Genomic DNA, 26944 nt, shown 5'->3' with positions numbered 1-26944 from the left:
TAAAAATTTCGTAATTTTGGTTCTAAATAGCAAAATAAATTAAAATTTTTACTTTAGAGTCAATTCTCCGCAAAATACTTAGGTAGTCTCGCTAATTAATATTCTAGTTTGAACATTTTCCGAAAAGAAATCAACATTTCATGTAAGTCAGACCAAGGCATTGATGACTTCTGAAATATAGGTGAATTAAACTGAACAAGTCAAAAACAAGGTAATTTTAATTTTAAATATACATTTTGTGTCCCATAGTTTTAAAAATGAAATTTCCATAAAAGAAAATGTATCTCTTATGCGTGTTTTCTAATTTTTTTCAATTTTGAAAGGCAATTTAAATTAAAAAATCTCAACTTCCTCACATGTTATTGCATTTGACTCATATAAACTAGTGAAATGGTATGCATGTGTGTGTCGGATAAATCGGTATGAAAGTATAAAAGCGCTCGAAGAACGCAAACAGATGACTTCGCATACGTGCGAAGTCCATTGGCGAACGTCCATTTTTCGATTAGACTTTCGTGGAAAGAAGACGCACGAGACGTTTCGCCCGTCACAATCTGCCCTCAATTGAGTCTGACCGTACATTCGGGTCTGTCTTTACCTACAAAAAGGAAATAGCAGTTTTTTTCGGAAGAATTTTCTTATCTTTCGTTTGCGTGATAATTATTTCAGTTGTAAATTGTCAAGTCGAACCGCGAGTGACATTGCACACAGGGTGTACGACGTCCGTCGTTTTGCCAGAATTTCCTTGATTTTGAGTCAGATTAGGTTCTTTAATTTAGCTTGAGTGTGCGACTAATCGCAGGTGATTTGGGAAATTCCACCCTCGCACACAATTCCCGAGCGCCAGTTGTCAGTTTTTAGAGGAAAACTCACTGAGGCTTCGACGGGAGTTTCCATCTGGAAGACACCTAATTAGCGATTTCGAAAGCGGCACTTCCGATTTTGCAGGCAAGAGTCTAAGAAGCGCCGACTGCGCGTTTTCCTCCCTCATATTGACTAAAACTCGTTAAAATTCAAGCCAAAACGGATAAAATGGCTTTGTGTCAGGCGTCAGTGGTGAGTTCATTTCTATTTAAAAGATTGTAGAATTTTAGTATTTCTTCCCTGCACCAAGGGGGAAGTGTGTCCTTAGAATAAAAGTAATTCAGGGTGAGGCAGAGAACTTTCATCCGCGGCCCAGCCAGGGGAAATTGTAAACAAATTACTCGCCTGATCTCAGATAAGTGCAATCGAAGATTTACGCCTTGGGATTCGCCGTCTGTCGATACGGTGCGGGTGGGGAGCTTTTGGTGCGGTCAATTTTCTCGCAAACTGCAGATGACTACGTGCGGAACTTGCTTGTGAGCTACCACCACCATTTCCTCAAGCTATTGGACAGTTTTGCTAGCGAGCAAAAACTGCTGTTGGCGTCGTGACGGCGCATTTAGCAGGTACGAATGTGCTTGCATAAACTCTCATTGCACACCGAAAATTGCAGCTTTGTGCACTTGGCTTTTGCCACGACAACACGCATTGTCTGAAAACCTTGTAACCGCAAGGTTCGACGACGAGCTCTACTGAGCGCCATATCGCTTGTACGCTTCGCCCGACTGAGGCAACACGCAATTACTTAGCAAGAAGTGTTTTCACTTTTCCAGCAAAATCTGTTGTCTACATTCGGTTCAATATCAATTAGGTGATAACTGAACCGAGCAAGTTTGAACATTGAATGTTATCAGCGGCGGTTAGCAGACTAGATACCTAGCGTAGTCCCCCGGGAGGGGCCTAGTTGAATCGACACTTTGTTAGGCGAAGTTTGCATTCACTTGAGACTATGATGATTTGTTGGAGCATTGACGCAAAGATGGGCAAATGAATAGAATAGTCTTGGCGGAATGTAATTAAGTTTGTGGAGATATTCCTTTGTTACTGTTATCGGTGCATGACATTCACATTGAGCACAGTAGCAGTAACGATTCGATCATTGGTCACGGTGGCGTGATGAGATATGGAGTTGGTAGAGAGAGACAAAAGCGGGATAGATTGGGAAGCAGGAGTTAGTGCGGCAGATGCACTAGCTTGGAGGCTATCCAGAAAAACAAGTGGACCTTTCTGATGCACTAGTGCCATGCGCAGGTCAATATAGAAATCCTTCACATAACACATGGGTCGGTAAGTGCCCAGACTAACCAACACTTTATTCATGAAGATAGTTGGCTTCCACAGCGATGCAATCACTCCAAATTTCCGATGTCTTCAGTCGTTGCGAATATAAATTCACTAGAAGAGCTGAATCTCTTTCCCTCGAACTTCTTTTTGAAATCTATCAACAAACAGAAGCCAGATGGGGTCCGATCTGGTGAATACAGGGAGTGTGTGAGCAATGCGAATCGTAAATCGTGCAATTTCCCCATCGTTTTTATCGACGTGTTAATCGGGGCATTATCCTGGAAACAGCGGTTTTTTCTTTGTCATGTGAGGCATTTTCGACTTACATTATTGCATCAACCAATCGATCAAATAATTCAATATAGTAGACGTGATTGAACGTCTGGTCCCAACCAACGGCTCTTTCTCACCGCTAATTCTCCACCCTCGTGGCGAGTTGTAAAGTGAGTGGAGAGTTCCGCGCCATCTACCCGTCCGCATCCGCAACATACGAAATAAATTTCGAATGCTGCGGATCCTGCCGCGCCACATCACTCCGCCCCCAGACGAAACCTAGGGGGTTTCGGCGACCGATCCCGGAACTTCGTTCCCCGTTAAACCACAAAGCGGACACGACGCTGCTTCGGGACGCACGCGGATTTCAGTCTGGACAAAGAGACCGCCTTTTTGTGTCCCCCGATCTCGAGCTGGAAGAAATGTTCTCCCCTCTCGAGAACGCGGTACGGGCCCTCATATGGAGGCTGCAGTGGCTTCCGGACGGCATCCGTTTTGACCAGAACGTGCGCGCAAGTGTCCAGTTCCTTGGGCGAACAGGCAGGTGTGGGCGAGTGTCGAGTGGGTGGTGGCGCTTTGATGCGTCGGAGATTGTCCCTCAGCAGACGCACCAACCCCGACTCCGTTGGACCCGATCTCTTGTCGAAAACCGGATCGCTTGGGAGTCTTGGGTTCTCCGCGGGGCTGGCAGTAAATTCCTCTCGGCGGGTTGTACGTAGGCCAAGTAGGACGAAAGGCAAGACTTGAGTCCAGGACGGGTCGTCGCGTGCCATAATGGCGACTTTCAGCGTCCGGTGCCAACGTTCTAGCATCCCATTGGATTGCGGGTGGTATGCAGTAGTCCGCTGGCGTTTAAAACCAAGGAGTTTGCCTAACTCGGAGAAAAGGGTGGATTCAAATTGCATTCCCTGGTCAGTGATGACCACTGCAGGGACGCCAAAGCGAGGTATCCACTCTCGGCAGAGGGCTTCGGCACAAGATTGCGCCGTAATGTCTTTCAGAGGTATTGCCTCAGGCCACCGCGTGAACCTGTCGATAATTGTGAGGGAATACTTGTAACCATGCGAGTCTCACAAAGGCCCTATTATGTCGAGGTGTATCGTGTGGAAACGCTTGGTAGTGCAGGGGAATGAGCCCACTTCTTTCCTTACATGCCTGGAGACTTTACACTTCTGGCATGCGATGCACTCTCTGGCCCAGGAATTGATATCCTTGTTCATGGAGGGCCAGAAGTATTTTCCGGTGACCAACCGATTTGTTGTCCTGATGCCGGGATGCGCCAAGTCGTGAACTGCGTGGAACACTTCCTTGCGAAATGTGGCCGGAATGTATGGCCGAGGTCCCTTTTCCGAGTCTTCGCAGCAGAGCGAGAGATTTGAACCGTAGATGGGCAACTCCCGAAATTTGTATTTTGGGTTGGGTTTGAGGCTCTGAAGTGGTGCGTCATCCTCCTGCGCCTTGGCAATAGCCGAGAAATCGAGTGAGGCGGGGATGTTAACCTCGGAGACACGAGACAAAGCGTCAGCAACTATGTTGTCCTTGCCGGACACGTGCTGGATGTCTGACCTAAACTGACTTATGAAGCTCAGGTGTCGAAACTGACGAGGGGACGCTTTGTCGGGCTTTTGTTTCAAAGCATACGTGAGAGGCTTATGGTCCGTGAACACTGTGGACGGCCTGCCTTCTAGGGAGAAACGGAAGTATTTGATGCTCAAGTACGCGGCGAGCAGTTCGCGATCGTAGGTACTGTATGTCCGTTGAGCGGGATTCAACTGTTTCGAGAAGAAGCTCAACGGCTACCAAACTTGATCCACCTTTTGGTGAAGGGCAGCACCTACTGCGATGTCAGAGGCATCAACAAAAACGGCTAGGGGTGCTTCTTGCAGAGGAAATGCCAAAAGTGTAGTATCAGCCAGTTGCTGTCGGGATTTATCGAACGCGCAGGCAGCCTCTTCAGACCACACAATCTCTCGTGTGTCTTTTGTTTTGGGGCCAGACAAGTACGCGTTCAAAACGGACTGGTGATGGGCGGCCTTGGGCAGGAAACGACGGTAGAAGTTTAGCATGTCCAAGAACCTCCTCAACTTCCTCACTGTCTTCGGACGCGGGAAGCTTGTAATTGCTTGTACCTTGTCTGGGTCGGGCTGTATTCCTTCAGGGGAAATGGAGTGGCCGAGGAATCTCACCTGTTTTTGAAGGAATTTGCATTTCTCAACGTTTAGGACTAAACCGGCCTCAAGGAGACGTTGAAAAATGCACTCGAGATGGGCTAAGTGCTCAGACTCGAAGAGTCCAAAGGCTGTACATATTGCCGTCTTTGGAATGTCTTCAGGAGCTACTGGGATTTGGTGGTAAGCCTTGGCTAAGTCCAAGGTCAAAAAGATGCGGCAATTCGCGAGGTGATGCGCAAAGTCGTGGATGAGTGGAATTGGATATCGGTCAGGGACAGTCTGTGCATTTAGCCTTCTGTAATCCCCACAGGGGCGCCATTCGCCATTAGGCTTAGGATGTAATGGGGAAGACCAACAGCTGTTTGAGGGCCTGCAGATACCAACAAGTTGTTCAAATTCTTTCCGCGCAATAGCCAGTTTCTGGGGTGGTAGAGGACGCACCTTCGAGAAGATCGGGGAACCAGTAGTGTTAATGTGATGCTGCACATTATGCTTCACTGGTCTTGAGAGACTACACTCGGTAGTAATCTGGCTGAACTTTTGGAGGAGTGTCCGAACACGAGAGTCGGTGATGTTTTGCAAAAGAACGGAAAGGTTATTGTCAGCGTGAGATACCATTTGGCCCGACGAATTAAGGTTGGTCGTGGGGTCTATAAGGTACTTATTTTGCAAGTCCACCAGCAACCCATAGTGACACAAGAAGTCTGCGCCTAATATGGGGAAGCTGATATCCGCCAGGATATAACGCCACGAAAACTTCCTAGGCAAGCCAAGACTCACGTCCACTTGCCTGTACCCGTATGTGTTGATGCGGGAGGAATTTGCTGCCGCCAGTTTGACGGGTTGTGGATAAAGTCGATGATGCCGGGGTACGGGAAGAACCGAAACCTCCGCACCCGTGTCGACGAGGTAGTTGCGCCTGCTGAGGGGGTCGAAAATAGTTAGGCGACGTGGCGCTGCGCTCTGGGTGGCCGTCGCCAAGACCCCCCGCGGACCTAGTTTTTTGCGGTAGGCGCGAATTTACAAGGTAGCGTACATCTTGTCGCTTTATCTCCGAACTTACGATGGTACCAGCAAATACCTTTGTCCGCAGGCTGTCTTGACGACCTGCTACCCGAACGCCCTTTTCGTGTGGCAGACGGTGAGCGAGCTCGCGATCTGGCACTCGAACGCTGAGCGTCCAACGTCGCCCGCATCTCGGCCACGCTGGCTGTTAAAGCGGCTATCTCGCGCCTTAAGTCGCCCACCTCATCCGACGGTGGTTGGGCGTACGTACACCTCCTGCACCTGGTCGGCCGTCGCTGCCAGTTCCTCCAAGGAACCGGAGACGCAAGCTAGGATCGCCTGAGTGCCCTCCGGGAGCCGTCGCAGCCAGAGCGACTTGATGAGGTCATCGCCAATCTTGCTCCCACCCAATTGCCTCATTTCGCGAAGCAACTGGCTGGGAGTTCGATCACCCAACGTTAAACCCGCCAGCAAGTGGTCTAATTTTGCCGACTCGCTTGCCGACAGGCGCCTGATCAACTCGCTCTTGAGCTGCGTTTATGATGCCGACTTCACTACGACGGACACCAGAAGAATCGACTCTTCGTCCAGGCCGACCACCGCGTAGTTGAAGCGGGTCGCGTCCGATGTGATGCCGGACATTTGGAACTGCGCCCGCAATCATCGATTCGCTGTTGTTTTTGCTCCACCGTGAGCAAACGCGGTACGTACTGTAAACAAGATTTTTTCATATCCAAATTGTCATGCACAATTTTGAACACAGTGCCCTTAATTTCTTCAGGATCTTACCAATGTTCTCCAATCTCGCTCTACGATCGGACATAACGTTTTTTAGTACGTTATACGGCGCAGCCACCTCATTTGGGCGTCCTGGTCACCCTACGTCTTCGATAGATGTTCAACGACGTTTAAAGTTCGCATATCACCGGCAAATGGTTGCTTTCGACCGGTATTTTTTCAGCTTGGACGGTATTTTTTCCCCATTAAAGACCAGTGTTAGATTAACACGCGAAATTTGGTTTTCCGTCGTTTAAATAAACATAAAATTATCGCAACTTATCCTTGAATATCTCACGAACTGCTAAATCGGATGCCACGAAATTGTGACATGTTTCTGTTACGTATGCAACAACTGTGTCAACCCAAGTTGGGCCCCGATTCTGTTACGTTGAGAGTCCAGCGTTGCATCACCTTGGCACCAACACGGTCACCAAGGTTGTCAACTAACCAAACTCCCATAACAAGTTTGCTAGTCGTGGACAGCGACTGCACGAGATAATATATGTAACCGGACGGCACGTGCTGGGGGTGGAGTTCGGCGAGATGTGGGCCGGGATTGTTGGTTCTCGCATACCACCTCGCCGTCAGGACACAGATTTAATCACGTGCCTTGACTCAGAAGTCAACAAAACAAAACCCTCCTGGGGTAAACTACACTTAATAGAGACGTGAAGTCTGAAGGCGAAGGGATACCACCGAGAATTTCAATCCCCAAAGAAGCTAAAATGTGAAACGGCCTAATAAGGGGAAGGACTAACTTATAACTAGTCGGGAAACCGGAAGCTGGACGAAAGGTTTTGTGTATTTCTTTTATTAAGCCATTTGATTGTGCATTTGTCCCATTAGTATCTAGCACTTAATATGAATATATTATGTGACAACTTTGGTCTATTATAATTGTTAGTTTCCCTCGAACTTAATAAGATTATGCACTTTATTATAGCCTACATTGCTGCAAAACTTAGTGATTCTAGGATGAACTTAAGGGGAGTTTTGCAGCCTATAACTGAAAATCATATTTATATTCTATTATTAACTTTATTTGAACAGATGTCGACATGGAGGGTCTTTCGATGCCCAGGCACCATATAGTGGCAGCCTCTTGATTTTTTTCAGATTTTTCGGTTAGGTAGTTTCTGAGAATGGGTCCACTAAAGAAATTATTACTTTCGATTCCAGCACTCCCCAGTTTTCCAACAAATGGCAAAATTAAGACGGGCGTCCGAAATTGCTAACGAAGACCTTTCATTTGATACCCCGCATGACTATATTGGTGAAAAAAGAAATTGCACCCCCTTTAATTTGACATAGAATGATGTAAATTGCTGTATGTGTGGAGCGTTCACACTCCGAGAAAAATGTGTGTGGCAGACATAGTAAACCGATTCTTATAAGGTTTTGTTTTACACAAATCCTTAATAATCTAGCGCACGAGGAATGGACGGGGAAGGATCAGATGCCCGAAAATACGGCCCGATCTAGAACTAATCGGATCGATTGAAAAAAAGAATTTTGCCTTCTTTTAAGAAATTTGATTTCAAAATCGTCCTTATATTACCGAAAACTTCGAAAAAATTGAATAACATAAACATCAACAATTCTCGGAGATTTTTGTTCGGGCCATAATGACGAGTATTACGATATTTTTTTATAATCGATGCAGTAGTTTCTGGGAAAAATAAGAAGTTTTGGAAAACGTGGTGTCAAGATAAACGAGCTCAAGGTTTCTGAGGTCGCAACCATTCAAAATGGAAAACCCTATTAGGTTTAAATGTAGTTTTTTAAAAGCCATAAAGTAATCTGCATGAAATTATTTCAGGTGTTGCAACTTGAAATACATTTCTTATTCGTCACTAACTTATTAAAGCCCATTTATGTATCAGAACTGGTCGATCGGGTTAGAAAATCAGTCTCAAACGTATCAGACGTATCATGTATGGTTGCAATAAACCCGTACGTGGGACAAAGCACGTCAATCAATTTGCTTCGCTGTCTCCATGATTTTGCGTATAGTGTTTTTCTATTTCATGACATAACCCACAATGGAGTTGTCGTCCTTTCACTTAGCAGCACGTCCACGGGTATCTGGCCCGTACGCCAACCAAGTTCTTCATTCGTTGTTGCCTTAAGACAAAATCCCCGAAGACATGTGAATGAATGATGGTGATATACTAGCACAAGAATTACCCTAGTGCCCCTCAACTTGATGTTATTGGTGAGATAGTGGCAGTCCAAATTTGGACAAAACAACGAATGCGGATTTGGTGTTTTTAATGCGTCGAGCGAATTTCGTACCATCGTGGGCAGAAACAATGCTTCCTAGGTATACAAATTGATGAAGGTCCGAGACGTTCTGCTCATTAAGGAAAATAGGAACCTCTGTTGATGTTTTTCATGTCCGAAGACCCAGAGCCATTTGGCCTAGGTCCATGATTGGACGAGGGAGTAAGCTGATGTCATTAGCACAGTTGTGGGTGTTTGAGGAGGGTTGCTATCGTCTATTGAACTCCTACGTCCATCGAGCCAACAACGAGAAGAAAAGGGATTCGGTAAGATGTAACCCCGGCGGACCCCCGTTTTAGAGTTCAAGTTCCTCTGAGATTTTAACTTGCGGCACCCTGATGATAGCTTCTGATAGTTTCTCTGGAAAGCAAGCCGTCGAAAGCTTTCTCGAAAACAATAAAGAGCAGGTGACCCTTTTTCATGTATGAGGAGCTCCGCTTAAAATCAAAACACAAAATAGGGCCACTCGCCATATGAAAAGCGATTCATTGACCACATCTTCCCATCAAATTTCGTGACAATTGATTCAGCCGTTTCAGAGTAAATCGGGTGTAACAGACATACATTGAATCGATTTTAATAAGGTTTTGTTTCACACAAAACCTTAAAAATAGGGAAGGCGAAGCAGGAGAGCCGCGTCCAATATCGCGGCGTCAAATGTAACGACATGCACGGACTAGATAAGGGCCCCTAAATACAGGACAAAATTGCCAAAAGCGTGAACTACGGCGAAAGCGACCATACCGCAAACCAGTAGTCCTAACTTCGTTGAAGTTATAACGGAGTTGAACGCCCAAAGAGGACATCTTCGTCCTAGCAAGCAAATCACACTAAATTATAATGCCCTCATTCAGCAACGCCAACCTAACAGCCGTAACTGTGCTAATCAAGCCATCTCAGACCTCAGTTCGCCACTACCTCGATATGTCGTTCTTAATCAAGTTCGTCCGTATTTCGGCAAAGAATTCTTTGGAGTAGACTATTCACTCAAGCGAAGGCCAGTTAACAGCAGAAAAGGACTGGCAATTACAAAAGGAAGATTGCGAGATATACTGCATGAAATATAACAACTGCCCCAAAGCATACATACACAGCCAAACAAAAAGGTTGGTTCAGGCCCGAGTTAAGGAGCATTGAAAGGAGACAAAACTAGCCACAAGCCAGAATAAAAAACACATTAGATCATCCATAACAAAGCGTATTATAGAAAAAGGACATACAATGGGCGTGGTGGAAATATTGATAGCTTGACACCTACGAAAATTTTTATAAATAGGCAAACTCCGGAGACCAATTTGACTACCGATCTAGGAAAGGCTCATCCCCTGCTCTTGGAATTAATTTCTGGGTAGACTTAAAAAAAAACAAATGGATATTATAATTATACAGGGTGCGGCAGCATAACTTCCTTTTTTCAAAACTCAATAAAAACTATTGTATGCATCCGAAAATATTTATTTATTTCTTATAATGTAGGTATATGTCTAAAGTTTTTATTTACATTGTTTTGAAGATCAAATCTGTTAGGTGACGTCCCCCATTCTCCATACATTGCGTAAACCGATTTCTGGCGTTTGTCATGACTCTTGTTAGCATAGCAAGTGTTATGTTGGCAATTTCTTCTTGGATGTTGGTCTTCAAATCTTGTAGGGTTCTTGGACGGTTCACATAAACACGGGATTTCAAAAAACCCCATTGAAAAAAATCACAAGGGGACTGATCTGGAGAGCGTGCCGGCCATTCCAAATCGCCTCTAATTGAGATAAGGCGCTCTGGAAAGTGTTCCCTCAAAACGGCCATCGATGCTCTTGAAGTGTGTGCTGTTGCACCGTCTTGTTGGAACCAAGTGTCCCCCAAATCCAAATTTTCTAGCCGTGGGAAAAAAAATTCTGTAGCATGTTTACATACCGGTCCGAATTCACTGTCACTGTAACCTCATTTTCCTCAAAAAACCAGGGACCAATAATTCCAGCTGAGGAAATTGCACACCACACTGTGACTTTGGGTGAATGCAAAGGCTTTTGATGCAATTCTCGAGGGTTGGTGTCAGCCCAGTAGCGCATGTTTTGTTTGTTAACCGACCCACACAAATGAAAATGGGCTTCATCGCTAAAAAAAACTATAGCACCCTCGGGAACGACATCAAGAAGAAGCTCACACGCGTTCATCCGAGAATTGAAGTCACGTTCTGAAAGTTCCTGCACTATCGCCATCCTATAGGGATGAAAATGAAGATCATCACGAAGAATTCTTCTCACAGAACGATCGGATAGTCCAAGGGCAGATGTGTGTTTGCGCGCAGAACGCCGTGGCGATCGCAACATTGGCGCCCTCACTGCTTCAATGTTCTCAGGTGATCTAACGGGCCGAGGGACTCCAGTTCTTCCTTTTGTCGCACTTGCAAATTGTCTGAATGTAGTGACCCATGTAACAATTGATTTGCGGTCTGGGACGGGAGCCAACGGGGCTAAATTAAAGCGATTCCGAAATGCACGCTGTGTTGCAATAACCGAACATCCGCTTGAAAAGTAAACCTCAACGGCAAAGGCACGCTCCTCACTATTCCAACGCATGATGGCCACTGAACCGTGTCGGGACAAAACTTTACAGTATCCCCTCTTGAACGAGACCACTAGCGCTCCGCTATGACATCAACTAACTGAGTGGCGCGCATTTTAAAAAAGGAAGTTATGCTGCCGCACTCTGTATAACTTTTAAGGATTAAGATCGTATGAAATTCATAGCATATGGAGTAAATCTTCAAAGCCCACTGAAAGAAGGTATGATGTAGCTACTGAAAAAGACCTCTGGACAAATAAAGTAAATCACCCACAACAAACATATTAGCTAGTTCCCGGAAAAGTCGAATTATTTTGTATGATTCGAATTCTGAATGAAGTGCTATTTGTCACATCCTCTATATTTTTTCCTTGAAAATGGTCAAACATACTTCACGGAAATAACAAAGAAAAATTTTCTACATAACTATATTAGGTGGAATTTTCTTCTTACTTAAAATATCAATTTATAATCCAGATGAATACACATTCTTCCCAATCTGAAATATTTTGTATTTCGTTGAACACTCACTCTCTCTTACAATATTTCCTAGAAACATTTCAATTTGTTGGAGGGCTAGAGAATTACTCAATCGATAGCAGTAGCACCAACTCCCACTCTAATAATCTGACTGGATTATCTTCACTGAACTCTGTACTAACGGTACAATCAAATTTTTGTGAGGTAACCGAAATTTTTCCGCGTTTGAATACTCTTCAATCGTGTTTTGCTGAGAGCAATGTCTACTTTTATTCCGATTCTATAGTTACAATTCTGCACCAGCTAGGAAGAATGTACAAGGTCCGTGTGTCGTCTTCGGTGAGTTAAGAAATGGATATGAAATGTTTAATTGTGGTGATAGTGAAATATTGTTTAGTAATTGCCGAGAAAATTTGTTCGAGGGTTTTGTGATAAATTTTACACTTTACCCCCCACTACAAGCTCCAAACCTGCCCTGATGTTTTGGTTGTTGGTGACTTTACACCGTTCAATTGGTATTTCTTCGAAATGCTTTGTTAAATATTTATAAATAACATTTTGAATACCCCATTTTAGTTCAAGTCTACATTGACGTTACTTTGATCTAGTTTGGATAGTGTGAAGAGAGTTCGAAAAGAGTATTTTTACGTGTATATATGTAAATTTGTCTGCAGTTAGTCGGGTGCAAGCATACTCTGATGACTGAAGAGATTGGAGTATAGCCTTCCTCTAGCTGCAAGATTGCTTACAGTGGCGCTTCAATCGATCTAGCGATTTTGTCTCTTCACCTCGCAGGTGTTTCCTCAATTTTAGGGGCGGTGAATTTCATTACTACTGTGACTAACGAATTAGATTTGATCGAATATCAGTTAGCAGTTTTGCTTTTTCTTTCTCTTCCAAATCTTGCCGGAACTATTAAAGGAATTAATATTTTTAGTTGACTCCCTACTTTGCATGAAACCCAATTATTTTATTCCCCAGCAATTATTTGAGTCCTCGGATTCGTTTCCCTATTTATTGTATGAGGTCTCACTGGACTAGTTCTTTCTAATCCATACATTGATATTATCCTCCACGAAACTTGCTATGTCGTAGTTCACTTTTATTGTGTACCGGGAAAACCTTTTCCAGACCGATTCCTCTTTTCCAGACTTTGTCCCGTTCAGAAGTGGAGCCAGCTCCTCTTAGTCTGTTGCGACATTTTTCCTGCCAAAGATTTGATATGAAGTCGAGAGACTCTCAAATCACCGTGTAGAATATCAAGACATCATTATTTCGGCAGATCTTTTGTTCGTTTGTTATCGACTTTGATGTACCGACCAAGCTTGGCAAGGGAGTTCTCGTCAGCGCTAACAACATGTCCGTAACATCGAAGGCGAATCTCGCATTTTTTCCATGATCGATGCAAGCTTATATCGATCGTGACTATCCTCATTTTGGATGTGATCACGGTGTGTTACGCAACATTTTTGTCTCCATTGTCGTGAGGCGCCATCCATTGTCTTTAATAGTTGACCAGCACTCAGGACCATAGAGGGCGACAGGGCGAGTGACACTGCACTAAATTTTGAACTTGAGACGTTCGCTGTTGTGTCAGTCACGAAGGATACTAGGAGTGCCTAAGAATGTGAATCGATCATGTGCTGTTTTTCCTACCGATGCCCTTTGTATCGATCAAGCAGAAATAAGAGTCACTCTTGTAGTCCTTAAGTTCACGCCAACCCATGGCAATATCATTCAATATAAAAAATATGCCATGTGAATGGTGAGAATTTATTACTTCGTGCAGTATCGCATTATTAGTTCCGAAAGTTCAAGAAGGGTCAAGATGGTTTCAAAGCTAAGTCACTTTCAAGTCCACAATCTAGGTGGATGCCGAAGCTTTGTCCATCACAATCGAGGTCAATTCATCAACTGGCAGTTGTAGACTTGAAATCGATACTCCTTAAATGTCACCTACACGCTCTTAGGAAGATCTGGAACTGCTGAAGGAAAGCGTCTCCTATCCTAACAGACAAGTAAGCTCAAAACCGTATCGACGCATGCCGAAAATTAATAGACATGACTATTGATTTATTTAATCATGATTTATTCATTTCAATCTGCGATGAAAAGTGGAGGACGAAAAACCAATGGTTGAAATCCCTCTCTTTTCTCATCCCAAGGATGTCAATCGCCTTAGTTAAAACTTATCGTTCGACCTACTTAAGGAGTATTTTTAAAGCATTACTTGCCGTAAAATGACTAACATTGGAACTAACTAACATCAGAATCAGTCAATAACGGTCGCAAGGTATTCTCTGAGCGGATTCCAAAATTTCTTCTTAATCCATGTCACCCAATTGATGGTTATCTTTAGTGAGGCATTTGTGAATATCAGCCTTATCCATTATGATATAGCTTTGTAGAATTTGGATTTGATTAAACAGAGGCAAGATATCAGGGTCAGCGTCCATTTCGATATAATTTCCTTCATCATTTTTTTCGACATAGGCCAAATTTCGATTTCAAATGTGCAGAAACGTCGTACAAACACTTTGTCATAGTGCAGCGTCCATCTGTCCGGATTTTTGAGTCGTATAGTTAACTAGAAAAGACCGTAAACTCAAGTGTTTGAAGGCACTTGGCTTCCATGATATACCTATCGCAAGATGGGAAAACCAATAGCCCCCATTAGCATTACTAGAGCTACGGTTAACTTCTCTTTGGACTGCTTAAATCCATTCACATCGTGCTCCTGTCTAGAAATATGGGTTTTTCGTGGGAGTATTTTGTAATTAAGTCCCATTTCGTCGATGTTGACGGACTGCTAAATTAACTCATTTTCTCTAATAAACAAAAAGTTTTTTCTGGCTCGGGCCAAGCTTTGGTCTGAAGTGTGGGCGGATTTACGTTCGATATAACTCAAAACTATCTTTTGCTTTGCAAATTATAAAAAGGAGAGTGTGACACCTGCGTACCGCTTCGAAAACTCTCCCAGGACAGAGGTGAGGTAGTGTCTGATGAGTTGCCTCTGCTCTTTTAATTTTTGAACCTTGTGTGGTTGGGTGTACCAGGAGTCCGCTGATCAAAAAGAGCGGGCGAAAGTTGCTCTCCATTTGGTCCGGTCCGACATGAAATTTGTATAACTAAAACTTGTTTCGTCAATGTTGTTGGGCTGCCGAATTAATCCCTTTTCCCTACAATCTACTGTTTAATGAAATGTTTGGCAGTAAGATGTTCCGCAAGTTGCTTTTCTCCAGAGATTCTGCGCCGTTTCCACTGTTCCAGCTTCTCCAGGTCTTAGACGTATATGGGACCCCATCATTTGCTCTTTGATTAATGATCCTGTTAAAGAAATTTCTTTTTTCCTCTTCTGGATAAACCTATTCTAAACCTCTAGACATTAATATATTCGCAAGCAAAATAAATTTTATGGATTTACTGTTACATACACTTACCCTTTGAGGACTCTCATCTTTATCTAGTCTTTCGAGTGCTTCTAATTTTGTTCCTACTGACGAACATTTTTCTTTGTGAGATTTTGTGTGAAACAAAACCTTATTACAATCGATTCAATGTCTGCTTGCTTGTCACAACCGATTCACTCGGACGACTGGACCGGTTGTCACGAGAATTTGGTGAGAGCGAGTGACACCATTTTACGTTGGAATAAAGGAGGGGGGGGGGGGGGGGTGTAATTTTTTATATATCTAGTCTTTAATATGAAATGAAAGGGCTTGATTAGTACTTTTCAAAACTGATATTTTTTTTTTTAAATTGGGTGATGCGCAGGGAGTGAAGACTCAAAATGTTTGCCCCAAAAAGTGATACAGGTCTCGCTCTCAGAACTTATCCAATCGAAAAATCTGAATATGGCAGTGCGTGAAGATGCGTTAGGACAATTTGGATACCTGCATATATACATATGTATACATCAGTATGCCTAAATGGACAACGTTTGTTTATTTAGGATGAGCACAATTTTATGGGTTTAAGAGACTCCACTGTATATAAAAAAATATTCTTCATTTTTCGCTGTGTTGCTTGGCATCATCAGTAAAAACGTTTACGCCTAAATTCCTCAATGAAAAAACGAAGATCTGAATATTGTTCTGTATATTATTCTTCCCGACTTGAAACTCAGATATCTGTATGGCTCATCTTCCACTTCCACAATCATTGCCGACATTTGGAGCAGTTCCACCAGTCAGCGCAACTGAAGTCGAGGAGGCAATAAAACAAATGAAATCGGGGAAAGCAACAGGACCTGACGACATCGCATCTGAGCTCTGGAAAGCGAAGAGCTGGGACCCCACACTGTGGCTCAGTGAATTCTTTAACTGGGTTATTCAGGAAGGAAGAACACCATCTGACTGGTAAGAAAGTACCACTGTTCCAATATGGAAAAAGAAAGGTAGCCCAGCAGAATGTTCAAATTACCGTCCGATCCGGTTACTTTCCCACACCACGAAGATTTTTGAACGCATTATTGACAACCGTATTCCCGAAATCGTTGAAATAATCGTGAATCAAGCCGGATTTGTTAAGAACTGCGGAACTACTGACGCAATACACGCTGCGCGGTTACTCATGGAGAAACACCGTGAGAAGCATCGCCCTCTTTACATTGCCTTTCTGGATCTAGAGAAAGCGTTTGACCGTGTACCACACGAACTCATCTGGTATGCTTTACGACAACACTTCGTGCCAGAAGAACTCGTGCGCTGGGTTCAATTGCTCTACCACGATCCGAAAAGTAAAGTTCGAAGTATGGCGGGTGTATCAAAACCGCTTCGTGTCTCTGTTGGAGTTCATTAAGGAAGTGCCCTCTCACCACTCCTCTTTGTCCTTGTTATGGACACCGTCACACGGGATATCCAACGTCCGGCGCCCTACACACTGCTTTATGCAGATGATGTTTTCCTAGCATCTGATAGCAAAAATGATCTCGAGCAACTTGTTCAAAAATGGAATGATCGCCTCATGCAACACGGTCTCCGATTGAATTTAAACAAAACTGAATTTTTGACGACCGATCCCCATGAAACCGGCACAATCACTGTCAGCGGCAGTGATCTGCCCAGAACTGAGCGATTTAAATACCTCGGGTCAACGCTATCAGCCAATGGAGAGCTGTGTTATGAAATTGCTTCACGCATTAACGCAACCTCGATGAAGTGGCGTTCCACAACTGGTGTCCTTTGTGATCGACGTATCAACGAACGTCTCAAATCTAAAATTTACCGCAATGTCGTCCGTCCAGTCGCTCTCTATGGTTCTGAGTGTTGGCCGACCATAAAAGACAATGAACGGCGTCTTGCGGTAATGGAGACGAAGATGCTACGTTGGACTAGTGGCGTCACACGTTTAGATCACATCCGAAATGAGGATATCCGCGATCGTTATGGGGTTGCATCGATCGTGAAAAAGTTGCGAGAGAGGCGTCTTCGATGGTATGGTCACGCAATTCGTGCAAACGAGAATTCACTTGCCAAGATTGGTCTGAACATCGAAGTCGATGGTAAACGACCAAAAGGCAGACCTAAGCAACGGTGGCTTGATACGCTGGATGGGGATTTGAAAGCCTCGACATTGCACCCAGATCAGGCATTCGATAGAGTCAAATGGCGTAGACGATCACGACGAGCCGACCCCGCTTTTGAACGGGACAAAGGCTGAAGAAAAAAGAAGAAGATATCTGTATGGAAAGTATAAGATCAAATCGACTTACTTTTATCTAGAAAGTACAATCCAGATCTGATTTGCTAGTCCGTACATCCTGATACGATCTTTGGGGGGGAAATATTGCTGGTTCTTGTTCGTTTGTGGGGTATTAAAATTCTTCGGAAAACTGACTGTCTCCGATCGCACGGGCCCTCAGGTACCGACAACAAAACAAGCTCCAACAATCTGTTCGGTTGTGGAATTATATCATTTCCTCAGACGGTATATACGAAGTTCTAAATAATTTTCTTGTTACCATTAAGAAACTGGTTTCATTGCTGCATCGTATCATGAACAGATGACCAGCTCCCTGATCCGCAAAATCGATAGAACTCGGAGATCGTGGGGTTTTTTTGTGTATATTTGCAATTATCGCCTTACAATCGGTTTATAATTTAAGTAGCTCAATATATACCGAAAATGAGAGTGAATTTTAGTTACAATTTATAAAGGAGCGTTTTCCATCTGATGCCACTCACGGTCACGCTGCTCCCAGGGCAGAGGTGAGGCAGCGTCTGAAGAGTTGCCTCTGCCCTGGACGAAACCGTTTGTCCTATAATTTTTGTAATGTTTGGGTGTCATGCCCCAAACGAGGGATCTGCGGACCAAAGAGACGTGGGAGTAAGTTGCTCTCCATTTGGTCCGGTCCAACAACAAGTGGTTGTGGACTTAGGATCCCTCACTTATCCTAAACAATTAAAAATTTTATTTTATACAAATCATGTATCAAATTTATAATTTTCTTCTTTTTTTTTTTCAAGCTGAAATTATATCATGCTGTCATCGACGACGTTATAGCGAGTGTTCGAGATGCATTTCTTGACGAGGGGGTTGACGAGCAAGTACTCCAAGAATTGAAACAAATTTGGACGAGTAAACTTTTAGCTAGTAAAGCAGTGGAAATAAATCCAGAACCACCGGAGCCTCAACCGCCACCAATTTTAGTCAACAATCCAAAGGTAAGTCATTTGGTCGACCATACCCACGGGGTCAAAGAAGAATGTTGCGACATATCAATGTGTGTTTTGCCTTTTAAAGACCTTGGTATTATATAATTTGGCATAACTAGTTTAATTCGATTTAATAAGTTTTCAATGCCTGCGAGTACGGTAACGAATACGCCCGCACCCCTCTCACAAACAGAACAGAAGATATTTAAAGACAAAAAAAAACTTATGGAAGATTTCAATGTGGGTGTTGCTTGAATTCTTTTCGTCACTTAACAAAAAACTCAATTGGAAATGAGTTACATAGATTTTAGATGGCTGGACAAAGATCCCATACGAACTTCCATACCCCATAGTACTGTATTCGGTTTTTATTACCTTCACGAATTAACATCCAGCAAACGTTTTTAACGAAGATCAAATTGGAAAAACTCGCTGGTAACTAAAAAATGTACACATTGTTCACTAATGATGATACTTGGCTTTGGATGGCGATGTCCAAATTAATGACCTTGGGAAGAAATACATCTATGACAGGGTCTCGTCGATAAAACGTTGGCCGATTGGCAAATTTAAAAGAATGCCAACCGAGAAGCAAAGAAATCGATCGTTGTTACCTGAACAACTCACTATTCAAATCTTTATGATAAACTGGACACTCGAGGCGGTGAGGGAGATATGTATCGACTTGTCAAAAGCCGACACCATCGCATACAGGGTATTGAACGCTTCTGTTGTGTTAATGAAAAGAAGCGATCGGCGAATGGCGACGAAGAAATGGCGGGAACACTTCGAGCAGATTTCAACAAATGAATTCGCTCATCAATTATACCTGTCAGCGCCACATAAATTGAAGAAGCTATCAAAAGAAAATCAGACAAAACAATAAAACCTGACAACATCGCAGTTAAGCTCTGAAAAGCGACAAGTTAGGACTTAACACCCTGGCTAAGTGGGCTCTGCAATCGCGTTATTGCTATTCTAGCATTTAAATGGTAAGAATGCGCAATAGTCTCAATATGGAAAAAGGAAGCAGTCTTTGATTCGTCAAGAACTGCGGAATTACTTGTGCTGTGGAGAAACAGTGTGAAAAGTATCGCCCTCTCTACATTGTCTTCCTGGACCTAGAGAATGAGTTGGACCACGGATTGCCACAACACCTCATTGCAGAGGAATTCACATCCTAGGTTGAATTTCTAATCGCTCCGTGTCCCTGTAATCATTTATTAAGAAAGCGCTCTGTCATCAATCCTCTCTGTTCGTCATGGACACCGTCACACGCTGGTCGGTGGATTTTCGGCCTTGATGATATTTTTCTAGCGCCTAATTTCACATCTGATCTGTTGATCGTCTTGTCTAAAGTTGGAATGATCGTCTGTAACTGAATATGGATAAAAAAGTATTGTTGATGATTGATTCCTAATAAAACAGGCACTATCACTCTCAGTGATTGAGACTTGCCGAAAGCTGAACCATTTAAGTCTTGAATCAATGCTCTCCACCATTGTTTCACACCTAACCTAGATAAAGTGGCGTTTTATAACTGACGTCCTTTACGATCAATGCATCAACTAACGTGTCAAATACAAAATTTACCATAGTGTCGTTCACCCTGACGCCCTCTATGGTCCCAATTGCTGTGAGGTTACCGAAGAATATGAAAGCGGCATGATCATGCCCGAAATGATCTATCAGCTATCTATTAGCTATTCTATCAGCTTCGCTGACTCTGCCAACTCTTCACAACAATCCTGCGACCTTCTCCGCACCTACTTTTCTTCAGTGTTTTCGCCCTCGAGCCCTCCACCCTCTACACCTCTCATAACTGCAGACTCTTCCGAATCTCTAGCCATTCCTCTCCTTGCACTTTCCCTGGTTGAGTTCCACATTGGTAATCTTGACCCCAATGTCGGATCTGGCCCCGATGGACTTCCTAATCTCTTCCTTCTTAACTATAGAAAACACATAATCTACAACAAAAGTCTAGATGAATGCTACTTTCTCCGACTCTGGAAAGAGGCGCTACCTTCCAGAGCGGAGATCCTTCCCTTGCTGTGAACTACCGCCTCATTTCTCTTCTCTCCTCTTGCTCCAAAATCCTGCAAAGATACGTCAACGACTGGTTGACCGCGCACTTCGGACACCTCATTGTCAAAGAGCAGCATTGTTTCGTGAAACATAGATCAGTGGCTTCAAACCATCTGGTCTTTACCAAATTTGTTGCTAAATCCTTGAATTCACGACAGGAGGTACATACTATTTATACCGATTTCTCCAAAGCCTTTGATACCGTTGACCATAACGTTCTCCTCTCTAAACTTTCGTTACTAGACTTCCCTCCCTCAGTCATCTCACTTTCCTCCTATCTCTCATACCGTTCCTGCAAAGTTTCTATTCGTGGGTACTCATCTCGTTCCTTCTCTCCTTCTTCTGGCGTTCCCCAAGGCTCTAACACATCGTTCAATAAGTCCCGGGACTAACTATGAAAACAACATTTTATCGGCAAAATTCTTTATTATCCATCAACATAATCTCCTTCAAGAGTAATACAATCATTCCAAACCTTCTCTAACTTTTCAATGCCATGTTTGTAGAACTATCTGTCTTTTGACTCAAAATGAGCCTCAGTAGCAGCGATCATCTCCTCATTTGAGCCAAATCTTTTTCCCTGGAGCATCTTTTTGAGATCCGCAAAGAGCCAGTAGTCACTCTGGGCCAGATCCGGCGAGTACGGAGGATGAGGAAGCAGTTGGAAGCCTAATTCGTTGAATTTGCTCATCGTTTTGATTGACTTGTGGCACGGTGCGTTGTCTTGATGAAAGATGACTTTCTTCTTCTTCATGTGTGGGCGTTTTTTCGCTATTTCGGCCTTCAAACGATCCAATAACACCATGTAGTAGTCGCTATTGATGGTTTTTCCTTTTTCGAGGTAGTCAATGAAAATTATACCATTCGCATCCCAGAATACGGACGCCATCACTTTGGTGGCCGACTGTTGTGTTTTTGCACGCTTCGGGCGGCTTTCATCGGTCATACGCCATTCAGCTGACTGCCGACTTGACTCCGGAGTGAAATGGTGAATCCATGTTTCGTCCACTGTCAAATATCGACGCAAAAAATCCTGTTTATTGCGAGTAAACAGTGCCAAACAGCTCTCCGAACCATTGATACGTTGTTGCTTTTGTTATATTGTGAGCAAACGCGGCACCCATTTGGAAAAAACCTTTTTGGTGCAAAATAGTAAATGCACTACCAGTTGATATGTTCACCATCTTAGCTATCTTAGCTTTTGCGGTCACCCATCACGATTTTCAATACTTGCTTGATGTTTTCGGGAGTTACTGCCTCATTTGGCCGACCCGGACGTTCCGCATCATTTGTATCAGCACGAGCGCGTTTCAAGTCAGCATACCACCCACAAATGGTTGTTTTCGACGGAGTAGAGTCCGGATAACGTTTTTCAAGCCATTGCTGAGCTTGAACAGTGTTTTTTCCCCATTAGAAAACAATGTTTTATCAACACACGAAACTCGTTTTGGTCCATTTTTTTTCACGATTGCAAAGGTAGCGTCACTTTAACCACTATAGCTTTCTTGGTTATGTTTCGAATTACATCAAATTTTGACACGTCTTATCTGAAGGTTGGTACTTCCGAACCTTGGTATATAAATGGCATTATTAGCGCCGTTTCTACGCTAGTCCCGGGACTTTTTATCAATGACCTCGTCTCCATCCTCACCTGCCCGTATTTGCTTTACGTAGACGACCTTAAATTGTTTGCCTCTGTTTCGTCTCCATTGGACTGTGTTCTCTTACAGTCCAAACTCGATAATTTAGTCCGTTGGTGTTTGGTCAACAAGCTAACACTGAATGTCAACAAATGCCACTGGATGCGCATTTAAAAAGCAGGCACAACGTTAATTTCACCGTATATTACATTATCCCGGACGACACCAACAGCGGTTCCGCCTTTTTAGTCAGAAAAGACTATGCATTTGAGGAGGTCTCCATCAAAAACCTGCAGACCTGTTCCGCGGCAGCGGCCTAAACTAACGACAACATACGCATCTTAATAGCTTCAGTCTACATAAAATGTAACTCTCCCTCTGAACAACTGGGCCAAGACTTACAAATCTTGAGCGATCTCCAGTCTAAATCTAAATACCTAATTTTTGGTGGGGACTTTAACTCACGGCACACTTCCTGGGGCGAATTGGCAAAAAACCGAAATGGGGTTGCTCTCGAAAAATGGATCCATAATGAAAGTCCATTAAACCAGCTTGAGATGATCTTGCCAGACACACCCACAAGGCCTGCAAGTCAGTCAATACCTGACTATTTTCTAATGTCCGCAGACGCCACTCTCACACTGCAGGTGTTAACGTGCAAAACATTATCAGGGATGTCCGATCACTTCGTAGTTGAACTTATACTTTCCCTAAACTCTCAACTGCAAAAGCGAGTGCCCAGCACAATAAGATCATTCGCCCATACTAACTGGGATAAATTCAGGGCAGAATTAGCACCACAGCTAAACCTGAAAAAAATCACTGTCTCGCAAAACCTAACGGACAAAGAAATCGATGAGGCCATCATCTTGGCTACTGATGCCATCAACTCTGCTACACGCAGAAATACAAAGCTCCTCAAAATCAATGAAATTCAGTTCAATAAACTGCCGCACGAGATAATGAAACACCTGAAAGTCAGACAAATCTGGCGCAGAAATCTCAAACGAAACTTCCACAAAAATGGCAACAGAACTAACACGGAATATAAAAAATCCCCAAAACCCTTTTCCTGTTCTCTCAATGGACAGCCCCTTTCACTACTGACCTCCTTCAAAGACCTGGGTGTAATATTCGACGACAAACTTCGCTTCAATTGCCACTTCGTTGACATCATCAATAGAGCTTCCAAAATGTCTGGTTTTATCCTACGTCCCTCTTCTGACTTTACCTCAATCCTTAACACTCTTCAATTCCCTTGTCAGAAACATCCTTGAATATTGTTGTGTAGTCTGGTCCCCCTTCCGCATCCGTGACTGCCGCGCTCTTGAAGTTGTACAACACAAATTCACCCGGACCCTCTTTTACACGGAGTGATTATCCGTCACGACTTCGGGACAAAGTCTAAAAAACGCATCTATTTATCAATGAAGTTTCGTTGAGCGAGTACCCGAATCAAATCAGGGCAATGACCACGGGCGAATGCATTGCTGACGACTTTGCCTTCTTGTGAGGGTTTCCGGTCTTGAATCAAGTGCTCTAGCAGACTCATTTCGATTTTCCTACTGAAAGAGTAAATATTACATGGGATATTTTCGGCCACTTTTGTCGATTTTCATGGGTAGGGTAGGTAGGTATCAGTGGCCGCTCTGAGGAGCCCATTTAGCGCATTGGTGCGCCGTTTTGATGCCACAAACTCCTAAGATCGTGACTGTTGTTATAGGAACAGGGAAGCAGAGTCCAGCTGCCTCGGATCTTCAAAGCCAGCCCGTAGCATTCACGAAGGAAAGCAGCTCTCCGACCCTGCAGCTAGAAATCTCACTGAGGTCCCCAAAGAATGGTTTATCCAGTGTCCGCAGCCTGACTCGAGCCAGAGCTGGGCAATCGCAGAGAAAGTGCATGAGGGTTTCCCTTCCTTCTCCGCAGCTTCGGCAATGCGAGTTGTAGGGTAAGCCGAGCCTAGCGGCATGGTCCCCTATGGGCCAGTGTCCCGTGCAGACCGCCGTAATCTTGAATGCATTTGCACGCGTCTGGCACAGGAGCTCTCGTGATCGGGCTGTGTTATAAGCGCGCCTAATTCTCCTTGATTAGGCACAGCTTGTAAGCCTTCGCCATCTCAGGCCCGCGGCTGCTAGGTAGTGCGAGTAGACTCGGCCCCCGACAGCCGCCAGCGGAACACCGACTGTATTCCCCGAGGGACTGCCAAGAGCAGAGCCTTGCCTGGCCAATCCGTCAGACCGCTCAGTCGATTTTCATAGGTACACAAGTTGCAAAACAGTCATAATCTGGAAGAACTTGTAAATCTTTTATGAAAAGTTGGATTTTCTTAATTGTATTTGATATAATCTTTCACAGTCTAATTTTTTACCATTCTCTCTCGTTCTAACAGAGCAACAGCAAAGCGAAAAATGCAAGACAAAATGCCGCGGCTGCAACTGCTTCAAATAACGAAAACAGTACCAATAATTCGACAGTGAGTCAAGGAAATCAAATGAATGGTGGCCCTGTAAAGCAAGTGGTTACACAACAAAAAACTGTAGCACAAACTACAGCACCGGCACAACCGCAGCAAACACAGCCGCAATCAACGCCCCAGCAACCACCTCCAGCCAATCCGGCCGTTGCAGCTCTTGATCCCAACAAGATAATTCCAGTAAATGTAAGTAGACAAACAACCCGAGAGGAAAAAGTGGATTGTAAACTACAAGAAACCATCCAACATTACAGATAACCTTACCCGCTCAACCAGGAGTTGTTAATTCAGAATCTCGAGTGCTCACAATTCATGTGGCTGCCTCGGCCCTTCAAGAGAATCAATTAACTCAAATATTAACAGCTCAACTGATTTCATCTATAATGGGATTACCCACGCAGTTAGCTTCCTCAGTGTTACAGCAACATGTGAATGCAGCGCTACAGAGCTCAGCAATGGCTAGTGAGTATTGTTTGTAGGAGGTCTCCCATGTGCAGTGGAAAGTTTTTATTATCTGCAACCAGCCAGCTACTAGCTTTTGCCCTCTTAGTTGTAATTATATTCTTACATTTGTTTGCTTCCGTAGAAACATTGAACACGGCAAAGCAATTGGATGGCACAGCGGATACTTCCGACGAAGAAGATAGCGAGGAAAGTGATGGAAATTTAGATAATGATGACGAGGATGATATCGATCGAGATGAAGATGAAGACGTTGACGGAGAAGGCGGGGCTGAAGAAGAACCGCTGAATAGTGAAGATGACGTTACAGACGAAGATGCCAGCGACCTTTTTGAAACTGAGAATGTTGTTGTTTGCCAATATGATAAGGTAAGGATCAACTAATTAATTGTGAACATTGAAGGGTCATTTAATTGGTACACTTCCTTGCGGATTTCAAAATTTTAATTTTTTATTGGAAACTTTTATTTCAGATAACACGATCCCGTAACAAATGGAAATTTTATCTAAAAGACGGCATAATGAATATTGGAGGGAAAGATTTTGTTTTCCAAAAATCAAATGGTGATGCTGAGTGGTAGTAGTAGCCCCAGAAGGTATCGTGCAGCTTCAAATTTCATATGGAAGATTCCATCTGTAGCAACTAGAAATCACCAGATTTATCAATTAGAACATGCAAACACACAAAGTCAAACTCGAAACGTTGCACGGGTGTCAGTATTCATGCAAACTTAGAATTGAACCATGAATTTCGCTAGGAATATTTCTTCAATACAATGAATTAACACAACAACAATAGAAACGTTAACAATTTAAATATCATTACAAAAGTGACAAAATGTACTTATATATACGGAAAGCATCTAACATAAACTATGCCACCCACAACAGCAGAGAGCATCTACCAATCCGCAGTTATAGCCTTTTTGCAACTGAATTTAATCAGACTATTTACGTGTTTTATATATTGTAAAAAGTAATTTTAAGATTATGCTAAATACAACATATTTCTCCAATAAAAAAGCATAAAATTATCTGTGACGCTTGCCTTGAATGAAGTTAAGGAGAATGCAAATATAAAGGATGATTTTTCTCGTACATTTTCCATGTATTCGTCCCCAATAAGTTCAGGGGGGAACGGTTAAACTTGATTTGTTATTAAAAAAGGAAGCAAAGGACACATTGAAGTACTGAGAGAAATATTTAGGACCACAGAGTTTTGAGAAAGTAAAAGATGCAAATAGAAATTATGTTTGATAGTTTGGATCTCTTAAAAATTGATAATTGTGTATTAACAGAAATTGGACATAAATGTTTACTCAACAATTTACTTATGTTTGTTATATAAATGGTGTTATCTTGAACTTTTGTATGTGCTTATACAAAATTAAAAAGACGTGGTGCGGCGGATATTATACACACATTTAATCTAGTACAAATGTGAAATTATGAGAAATTTCTCTACTGTTATCCTATTCATGTATTGTAAATATACATATATTTTTCAATAATCATACTTGCTTGTTTCATTTGAGTCGAATGTCGAATACTGCAACATCTAAATGAAGGGTTTATCGCAATAGTTTTGCAGGTCCGGTCTAGGCCTGCGTTAAAAGGGACCTCTAGACATTCTGGTTTTGCGCCGAAGTCTACCAATTCGATATCCCAGAAAGGTGTCTGTCGTCCTGGCCTAAGCTCATCTCAGGTAGGGTCTGCCTCGTGTTCTTTTTCTACCATAAATCATCATCATCAACGGCGCAACAACCGGTATCCGGTCTAGGCCTGCCTTAATAAGGAACTCCAGACATCCCGGTTTTGCGCCGAGGTCCACCAATTCGATATCCCTAAAAGCTGTCTGGCGTCCTGACCCACGCCATCGCTCCATCTTAGGCAGGGTCTGCCTCGTCTTCTTTTTCTACCTTAGATATT

The 26944-nt window shown here is 43.3% G+C and overlaps 1 protein-coding gene across 2 annotated transcripts; it reads left to right on the top strand.

The window, feature by feature from the left end:
• The first annotated feature begins 509 nt into the window (after positions 1-509).
• LOC119658972 (transcription initiation factor IIA subunit 1) lies at positions 510-26526 on the top strand. 2 transcript variants are annotated; one of them, XM_038066851.1, is made up of 6 exons: positions 510-1056; positions 18167-18364; positions 24470-24739; positions 24808-25015; positions 25140-25384; positions 25489-26526. In XM_038066851.1, the coding sequence occupies exons 1-6, from the start codon at positions 1033-1035 to the stop codon at positions 25594-25596; spliced, it is 1053 nt and encodes a 350-aa protein (XP_037922779.1). In that variant the 5' UTR covers positions 510-1032; the 3' UTR covers positions 25597-26526. The 2 variants fall into 2 exon arrangements, with proteins under 2 accessions (XP_037922779.1, XP_037922778.1); XM_038066850.1 differs by lacking the exon at positions 510-1056 and adding an exon at positions 11982-12038.
• The last annotated feature ends 418 nt before the right edge of the window (positions 26527-26944 follow it).

Source organism: Hermetia illucens, chromosome 6, assembly GCF_905115235.1.
Source record: "Hermetia illucens chromosome 6, iHerIll2.2.curated.20191125, whole genome shotgun sequence".
Lineage (NCBI taxonomy): Eukaryota > Metazoa > Arthropoda > Insecta > Diptera > Stratiomyidae > Hermetia > Hermetia illucens.
Note: the sequence above shows the minus strand (reverse complement) of the source record. Positions and strands in the feature narration are given on the sequence as shown.

Excerpts from the sequence above, each read along its gene's own strand:
- LOC119658972 (XM_038066850.1), top strand. The coding sequence starts at position 12,012 with ATGTACAAGGTCCGTGTGTCGTCTTCG. Across the intron at positions 18,365-24,469 it reads TTTTAGTCAACAATCCAAAG|AGCAACAGCAAAGCGAAAAA; the intron begins GTAAGTCATTTG and ends TCGTTCTAACAG. Across the intron at positions 25,385-25,488 it reads TTGTTTGCCAATATGATAAG|ATAACACGATCCCGTAACAA; the intron begins GTAAGGATCAAC and ends CTTTTATTTCAG.